Here is a 9,662-nt window from a genome sequence, read left to right as displayed (position 1 = left end):
ATAGTATACTGCATGCTTGCTGAACTTTTGTTCGTATTCGAAGTACTGACATTAAGGCCACATAAAGCGTTCGTTCCAGTTCGAATAAACGGGATTTTACAAGGTAGCTTCGAATGGTTTGCCAAAAAGAGCTATCTTGGGATCAGAGTTCAGCCAGACGAAGTGTGTTCACAATAGTAATTGACGAACTTTCGGTAGCAATATAGGCTTTTCGGAATCGTAGGTCTATCACCATTACACTGATCGTTTAACTTCTGTTGACCTTCCACTCTTTAATTCACACTGCCTAGGTTGCAAGCTCGTCGGTTAATGCGACCAGTTCAACGAAATCCACAGAGCGACCATCGGTTTCCGGCGCCAGCGGTGTTACAAGTGATATAGTGGGAGAGTCAGGTGGTTGGGCTGGTATCAATGAAGAAGAGCCCAATTTTGACGAACAAATAATTTTCAGTGACGAGGAGGGTCCTGATGAAATCAGAGTCAAATCCGCCGTAACTGAGGAACAGACACGCGTTGGCGGTTCTGTTAGCCCCGCCACCCCTGCCCGTGTTTCTCCTCCGAAATCTCTCCAAACTAACACCACACATGCCAGTCAGTTGGTTTTACCGAAGCAAGAACCGCTTGGAGGCCATACCTCAGTTTTTGCTCCTGTGTCTTCGAACATGTATGATTCAACCAGTCGCGTATCTTCAGACGTTTGGTCTGCCCCGAACGTTACAGCCGGACTTCCCATTCCGTCTAGTCACTCACTGATTCAACTTCCTAACGCGGCACCGTATAGTGCAGGACAACTGATCTCTGGAGTTAATACCAGTTCGGATGAGCGGGTACTGTTCGGCAGTCATCAATACATGCAGCATCACGCTGTACCCACGGTCCATACATTACCCTCAGTATTTCCTGGTGAGTATCCCGATGGCTTTTTTTCCAGGTCGGTCTTCGCAATCCAGTGCATGGACGTTACTTTGCTTTCCTATTGTAATCGTATTTTTTTTAAAACATGGACCCGGTAATCTGCTGGTGGTAAAGTGAACATTGCTGGTGAGCTATTGACTAGCTGCAAAATAGTGTGTCGGTTGTGGTTTGTGAAGAGATTCCGATGTTTCAATCGAGATTTCATCCTGTAAATAATGTTTACATATTCTAAAAGACTGAGGCACTTCAGCTGTTGGTGCGCTCGTTTATTTCGTCGCCGAATGTTCGATTACGAACCGGAAGGTCGTAAGCGTTCCGTGGAATGTGCACTGATGGTAAAATACCTGTGTAGCTTCAGGTTTTCAGCTGAATTCACTTTTAGATCAAATTCGGCCGAACATAATAGTGTTGTCTGAAAATAATTTTTTTAATTAGAATCGTATCATCAAATCCGCTTTCTGTGACCTTGAATCGATCACTAATGGTGACATCTGATTTGTATGCTGAATAACCTATAAGATTAGAGGAAGTTTGGATCAGATTGAGAAGTTATCGTTTCGAAAGGTTTTGGTAAATAGTCAAAAGTTTTTAACTGGGCAACATTTCGCTTTTGACGTAGGCTAATTGAGAGGGTCACCAAGTTGGCGTTATGTAGATGACACTTTCGTTGTGACGAGACGAGTCGGGGTCAGCGAGTTTTACAACTGTCCGAATGACCTAAATTCACACATCAAATTCAGTATAGAGATCGAGTTAACTTCGGGTTCGTTGCCCTTCGTAAGCTGCATGGCACATATTGTTGGGGGAAAGTTAAAGACCACCGTGTATGAGAAACCAACTAACATGGCCATTTTTGAAATTCTCGTCCACCCATCCGAAATCGGTGTTCACCAGTATTACCTCGTCAATGTAAAGGCGTGTGAGGGTCCTGTGCGTAGAAGAAGTTAATCGGACAGTGGCCCGAATTGAAGTAAAGAACAAACTTATGGTTAGTGGATATCTAGCTTGTTTGATTAGGCGTCAATTGCGAAGAGCGTTGGCACAGGTGGCGGAACCCAACAGGGAATGGATTGGTACTGCTGATATTCCATATAAACCAGGGTTATTGGAAGTCATTTGAAGTGTTATGAACACGCCTAACATAACAGTAGCTTTTCGCAGGGGGTAACACTACTCTGCATTTAAGGAATCGAAGAATCGCCTCCCGGCGAACAGAGCCAGGGACTGTCGACATAACTAAATGAATGCACTAGGGTCTATATAGAGCAGGCGGTCAGAGACTTCACACAAGAATCAGAGAGCATTGGAGAAAAATTAACAGGCCGCTGAGGAACGCGGATGCATATCGAGCGTCAGTGGAAGGCTCAGCATGGCGGAACATGCACTGGACAGGACACAAAATCGATTGAGAATATGTTTTGAAGCGGGGACCACGGTTCACACTGGAACTGATATCCGAGGCGGTGGAAATCGCCAACCATCCCAGTGTAAATGGAAGACGTAAAACTGGCAAGCGTTTTGAGAACTGTTCTTGATCAGACGAGCTGACACGTATTGGCGTGCGGTTATCCGAAAGAGGAGTCATCAACAGGAGCATTTTAGATCTGAAGTGCACTTACTCTCATCAACCCCTCAACCAACTTGTAACAGTTGCAGGTCCACATAGACCAAAGAAGTTTACCAGTGGCACCAAATTCAAATTGTCAATCGAAGCACCTTGAACCGGAAGATCGAGGTTCCAAACCTGGTGGAAAGGTTGAAATTCGCGCAAACCGTCAACTCTGAAATTTAGGCAACCACTAACTGATAAGACCCCTTAACTGACATTCAACACCAACCCGGTATGTCAATCTGAAGGGGTCCAACTGACTTGTTCTTCGTTTGTGGTAAAACCTGGCCAAATTGGTGACTTGCGAAACGTTGCCCAGTTCAAACCTACCGATTATTTACCAAGTCCCTCTGAAACGAAAACTCACGGTTTTTCAGGGCGTCTGTTTCGGTCGGTGTACTATCGGGTGTGAATGTCTGTAGTGTATGCCCTCTATCAACGTTCACGTTTCTACTGGCAGGTAGGATCCGGTTATTTATTCACAATCATCTACATTTTTATGGGGAGCTGCTGTCCTGTCTTGTTTCCCCTTGCCAACTGTTATGGCACCAGTTTGGTGTTAAGCTACCCGTGATAATACACTTTTAGATCAAATTCGGCCGAACATAATAGTGTTGTCTGAAAATAATTTTTTTAATTAGAATCGTATCATCAAATCCGCTTTCTGTGACCTTGAATCGATCACTAATGGTGACATCTGATTTGTATGCTGAATAACCTATAAGATTAGAGGAAGTTTGGATCAGATTGAGAAGTTATCGTTTCGAAAGGTTTTGGTAAATAGTCAAAAGTTTTTAACTGGGCAACATTTCGCTTTTGACGTAGGCTAATTGAGAGGGTCACCAAGTTGGCGTTATGTAGATGACACTTTCGTTGTGACGAGACGAGTCGGGGTCAGCGAGTTTTACAACTGTCCGAATGACCTAAATTCACACATCAAATTCAGTATAGAGATCGAGTTAACTTCGGTTTCGTTGCCCTTCGTAAGCTGCATGGCACATATTGCTGGGGGAAAGTTAAAGACCACCGTGTATGAGAAACCAACTAACATGGCCATTTTTGAAATTCTCGTCCACCCATCCGAAATCGGTGTTCACCAGTATTACCTCGTCAATGTAAAGGCGTGTGAGGGTCCTGTGCGTAGAAGAAGTTAATCGGACAGTGGCCCGAATTGAAGTAAAGAACAAACTTATGGTTAGTGGATATCTAGCTTGTTTGATTAGGCGTCAATTGCGAAGAGCGTTGGCACAGGTGGCGGAACCCAACAGGGAATGGATTGGTACTGCTGATATTCCATATAAACCAGGGTTATTGGAAGTCATTTGAAGTGTTATGAACACGCCTAACATAACAGTAGCTTTTCGCAGGGGGTAACACTACTCTGCATTTAAGGAATCGAAGAATCGCCTCCCGGCGAACAGAGCCAGGGACTGTCGACATAACTAAATGAATGCACTAGGGTCTATATAGAGCAGGCGGTCAGAGACTTCACACAAGAATCAGAGAGCATTGGAGAAAAATTAACAGGCCGCTGAGGAACGCGGATGCATATCGAGCGTCAGTGGAAGGCTCAGCATGGCGGAACATGCACTGGACAGGACACAAAATCGATTGAGAATATGTTTTGAAGCGGGGACCACGGTTCACACTGGAACTGATATCCGAGGCGGTGGAAATCGCCAACCATCCCAGTGTAAATGGAAGACGTAAAACTGGCAAGCGTTTTGAGAACTGTTCTTGATCAGACGAGCTGACACGTATTGGCGTGCGGTTATCCGAAAGAGGAGTCATCAACAGGAGCATTTTAGATCTGAAGTGCACTTACTCTCATCAACCCCTCAACCAACTTGTAACAGTTGCAGGTCCACATAGACCAAAGAAGTTTACCAGTGGCGCCAAATTCAAATTGTCAATCGAAGCACCTTGAACCGGAAGATCGAGGTTCCAAACCTGGTGGAAAGGTTGAAATTCGCGCAAACCGTCAACTCTGAAATTTAGGCAACCACTAACTGATAAGACCCCTTAACTGACATTCAACACCAACCCGGTATGTCAATCTGAAGGGGTCCAACTGACTTGTTCTTCGTTTGTGGTAAAACCTGGCCAAATTGGTGACTTGCGAAACGTTGCCCAGTTCAAACCTACCGATTATTTACCAAGTCCCTCTGAAACGAAAACTCACGGTTTTTCAGGGCGTCTGTTTCGGTCGGTGTACTATCGGGTGTGAATGTCTGTAGTGTATGCCCTCTATCAACGTTCACGTTTCTACTGGCAGGTAGGATCCGGTTATTTATTCACAATCATCTACATTTTTATGGGGAGCTGCTGTCCTGTCTTGTTTCCCCTTGCCAACTGTTATGGCACCAGTTTGGTGTTAAGCTACCCGTGATAATATCGGCTGTAACAGCCTTTCGGTGCCTAGCTGCCATTACACTCGAGAGAGGTACGGGGGTCGAGGTACCGCCAGGGCGCCCCTACCTAGACAGAAGTAGTCGAGACTCTGAGAATAGGTTCGAACCACAGACCTTCCGGTCAGTAAATTCGCGCCTTAACCACTGTGCTATCTCGAACTCAGTGTTACTAGCGTAGTGTCAGTGCACAGTATATTGCTTTCCCTTATCATAGGGTTTTTGTTAAGGCAACATTGAAATATATTAATGAACAGTTAAATAATAACACGAAACGAGTCCGTGCGACCCCTTGATTGGTAGTTACCTCATTTTGCCGAGTCTCTAGAATCATGAATTGTGACGCTTTATTACTCATTCACACACTCCTAGTCTTGTGGTTGCTCTTCCGGTTCATTTCCTACACCACTTGTGATCGGATGTTGTACGGCTCGATAATTTTTTCAGATAGGTTGGCGAAATTTTGGTTTTGACAACTGTCATTTGGAATCACCAAGTTTTTTGTCTACATGTCACAGATCTTATCCGTATGTCCGACCGCGATCGGTTACCAGAGAATAATAAAGTTTTTTTCGCTTCGTGGTGGCACAGAAAGGCAGTTTACTGCGGTTGTCCGTACATCGACGATAAACCTTTGTGCGTTCAGTCCGCCTTTTAATCCACATGGTGTGAATGTTGTATGTTTTATCTTTCGTTTCAGACCCTTACCTCTCCAGTCGACCAAATACGATGGTTGATCCAATTTTACCAACGGGAGATGTTGACAGTGAACTCCACGCCCAACGCCAGGCACGCACGCAAGAATTCAAGTCTGCGGTTGAAAGGGCTCAGCAAGCACGAGCTGCTAGACAGGCAATAGATAACTATAATACAGAAGGTGACTCCTTGATCCAGCGGTCGGTTGTCAATCTAATTTCGGACTCTACCGACGGACACACGTCCGCCGCACTTACCACTTCTTCAAACATATTACTGCCTCAGAGTCTCCATGGGGTGCAACCTCTGCTAGGAAGTGTGCTTTCATCACAGTTGCTATCACCCTACCAACAAGGTGCGGCACCCAATCGCTCGGACCTGGCCGCTGCCATGGCTGCCGCTACTGCGGTTGCGATGGCTTGTAATGGTGCAGGCGTCACAACTTCGTTAAGGTCGAGTGGATCAACAATACTCAAGTCTGTACCAATACACCAAACGCCTCATTCAACTATCAATTCAACTATAGCAGCTTCTTGGCACAACCCGTTTTCCACACCTTCCACAACTGCCCAGTCTTCCGGAATCTACACAGTGCGCCAATCCACCTTACCTCAAGTCATTCAGAGCACCTTAGCTATGACCTCCGGCGGTCCGCAGGGGTCACACCAGAATCCTATGTATTTGGATCCTGACTTTGTTGAACGGGTTTTAGAGATTCTGAACCACCAGCAAGTTAGCCTGCCAACTGCAGACCAACACCCTCCGTCGAACCTAACTACATCACCCCTGGATGCTGGAATATCGTCCACTACCACTGAGAACATATCTATTGATAAGCCTACTTCCCAAAGTGAGCTTACCCCTAGAGAAGCAGTTCGTAAGTCAAGTGAAGCTAATACCGGGGAACTGGACAGTTCAAGCTTGAAAGTGAACTCTAGAAGTGACACACAGATTGCGGGACACTTGCCAGCTCATCAAACAGCTGCTCAATTCGCACCGTCTGGCGAAAAGAGCAACCCGGAAAAGGCAGTCAGTAAAGCGGAAGGCAAGCGCATACCAGGTCTGATGGATGTGAAAGTATCCTCATCACGAAACTTCAATTTAAGTTGGGATGAAGATGATCATTTGTCTTCTAGTATGGGAGCGCGTGGTCGTGTCAAACCGTTTGTCCCAGACAGGTCCCGTGGAGCTGGTCGTGGAAGGCGCCCTGTTGGTCGTTTTCCTAATGATGATAGCAAGATCAACAGGACCAGTGAGTCTTCGGGTAAACTGATGCAAAAAACTTTCGGGTAGACTTGTGGTCGTGTTTAACGGTAGTAGCTTTCATTTTTGGTTTGAAAGACTGCAATGATACTTGATCAGTAGCCACAATCATCAACCGTTTCGTGAATCATTCCCGTTCCGTGATTTCAGCAAATCCGTTTGGGGTCTTTTGTGAATCTACAAACGAACGAATCTTTTGGGCCTATGTTCCCACTTTGACGATGTTCTACTTCTTAGGTTGATTAGCTTCACGTAATTTGTGATCACATATTAGGTGCAAGTACATTTCGAACGCGAATTCTAACGAATTAGCTTTTTATCGGGAGATGAGGTGTCCATCAACTGTTGGAGGATTGCAGGGGCAGTTTTGACGCCAAACGGAAGACGGTTGTACTGGTATAGCCCACGGTGTGTGTTGATTGTCAACAGTGGGCGTGATTCTTGTGCGACTTCAATTTGAAGGTACGCTTCCGCAGGGTCGATTTTTGCATAGAACTTCCCACCGTTTAGCACAGTGAATAGATCGTATGGCGCTGGTAGTGGATAGTGATGCTGCTAGAGAGCGGCATTCAGACCGGTTGAGAATTTGGCACAAATGCGGATTGACCCATTTGGCTTCTTCACTACGGCGATCGGTGCTGCCCTTTCGGAGTACGTTACTGGAGTTAAGACGCCTTGTTGCTTGCGAGGGTTGCCGGTGTGGTGGAACAGCAACCAAGGCCAGGCTCGCGAACTTTTGCTAAGCGCTGAGTGATATCACCGGATTGATCTGGAGCAGCAACGCGAGAACTGACCGCACTGCAGATGGGACTGATTGGGACATCTGCCAAACCAAGACGGTCGAACCAATGAAGGCTAAGAAGTTTCAGTTCGGCAGCGGCCACATAACATGACCAAGTGAACGTCGTTCCATTGAATGAGACAGCATTGCAGTTCTCCTGAAAGCCGCAGTTCACCGCCACAGGCACTGATGGCGGTTCTGGATGAGCGTCGGACAAGTGGTCGCCCAAGCGTATTCCAGAGCTTCTCCGATATGATCGTGATGTCTGACGCAGTGTCCAACTCCAATCGGACCGGACGTCCATTGACCAGGACAGTGAGGAAATTCCGATGAGACGGGGAACTGACTTGAAATGTTGCAAGCAGGCTCAAAGCGGAGCCCACCTGCTTGGAGTTCTGCGGGCGTGATTGCTGCTTGGAGGCGCCGGGGGCTGGGTGGGCTGGGCGTGCCTTGCAGTATCCGTCTTTGTGGCCCACGGTCTTGCATTGTCGGCACCGATGCTGTTTGTAAGGGCACAGCCTGGCAAAGTGCCAAGCCGCGCAGTGCCAGCACGGGGATGACGACTTCTTCTGGACATTCTGCTGACTTGAACTTCGGTTCGCCCCCCAGGTTGGACCAAAGTGGTGTCATGCTGTAGGTTAGTCAACCGTTGATATTCGTCAGCAATGGCGTTGAGTGTCGGCGAGGGGTCTTGCTGGAGTCGGTTGAGCAAGTGCGTCCGTATGTCTGCGAACTTCGGAGATTGGAGGCTGCATATGAAAATCAGGGATTTGAACTGGTCAGTTGTGAGGGACTTCAATTTGAAACGTTCGCATTCGCGATTAACAATGCCAACGTGTGTCGAAAAGTCATCTGACTCCTTCATAATCAACTTGAGACAGCGGTACCGCGTATTGAACGGAGAAGACCGTTCCCCAAAAGTAACCATCGGAGTCTGTACGGTGTCATCGAATGACCTGTCACGTGGGTTATGTGGTAGGATCAGTTTGCAGTACTTGTTAAAGATCTGCCGGGCCAAGTTCACGAAGCAAGAGCTGGAATTTCCATGCATCATCGTGTGCAGCGAGATCAACTCGGAATAGGTCCTCGTAGCGGCGTAACTATGTCTCGAACGTAATGCTAGCTTCTGGGTCGTAATTAAATTCCGCTATGCTATCCGCAATCGCGTCTACCCGCTGAACGAACGTAGCACTACTAGCGGGAACCTTCAGCTGCGTAAGCATCCCGATGAGCTTAAGCTGGTGCTCGAGCAGGGCCTCTAATTTCGCAGGATTCAATACGAGTAGAACGAAACACCTCGTCGCCAAAATGTTATGATCGGAATCGGGTGTGGACTCCAAGACTTTGCGATTGGTCTTCACATGAAATCTTTGCCAAAGCAGGTATGACCTCCACTTATCCAGAAACCAGACGATCCCTTAACATTTTTTATCGGTGGTGGAGAAATTCCGCTCAGCGTTAGTCAGGATGCGACTAACACATTTGATAACCCCATTCCCCTGCTTTAGGACTGCACCGACAACGCGATCACCAGCGTTGGTTACGACAGTTAATATCTATCTGACCCTAGCTGACCTAGCATCTGTGCTTTTACACGTTCAATAGCCTCATGTGCTTCACTGGTCCACTCGAATTTTCTATTCTGCCCCAACAATTGGTGCAGTGTAGCGCAAACGTGTTGAACTTCGGCTGTGAAATGCTGTTCGTCCGAGAAACTGTCGTAGAAACCGCTTTCAGTTGGTAACGGCATTCCTCGAACTTTGCAAGTTTTTCTGACAGTTAGCTAATCTATCCGTGACCTACATTATGCCCCAGAATGTCACAGAATTCCGGGCAAGCGGCGTTTTTGCTTCATCTATCCGCAGACAAACCTTCCGCATACGCTTCAATATAGCCTACAAGTGGACTGCGTGCTCTCGTTCCGAATTGCTGCACACAACGATATTCTCTGCGTACACGGCAGCATTCTGTAGCCCCTTCAATAAACAGA

General features: G+C 46.8%; 1 protein-coding gene across 1 annotated transcript in view; it reads left to right on the top strand.

The window, feature by feature from the left end:
• Positions 1–9,662, top strand: part of T265_00873 (hypothetical protein) — a gene marked incomplete at both ends in the record, with an annotated part of 59,838 nt that overhangs the window by 29,424 nt on the left and 20,752 nt on the right. The window contains 2 exons of the mRNA XM_009164768.1: positions 291–903; positions 5,633–6,880. Coding sequence (XP_009163032.1) covers positions 291–903; positions 5,633–6,880 — 1,861 coding nt within the window. The remainder of the gene's footprint in view (positions 1–290; positions 904–5,632; positions 6,881–9,662) is intronic.

The sequence above is a fragment of the Opisthorchis viverrini genome (assembly GCF_000715545.1).
Source record: "Opisthorchis viverrini unplaced genomic scaffold opera_v5_9, whole genome shotgun sequence".
Classification (NCBI taxonomy): Eukaryota; Metazoa; Platyhelminthes; class Trematoda; order Opisthorchiida; family Opisthorchiidae; genus Opisthorchis; species Opisthorchis viverrini.
The sequence above is the reverse complement of the archived record's forward strand: the minus strand, read 5'-3'. Positions and strand labels throughout refer to the sequence as shown.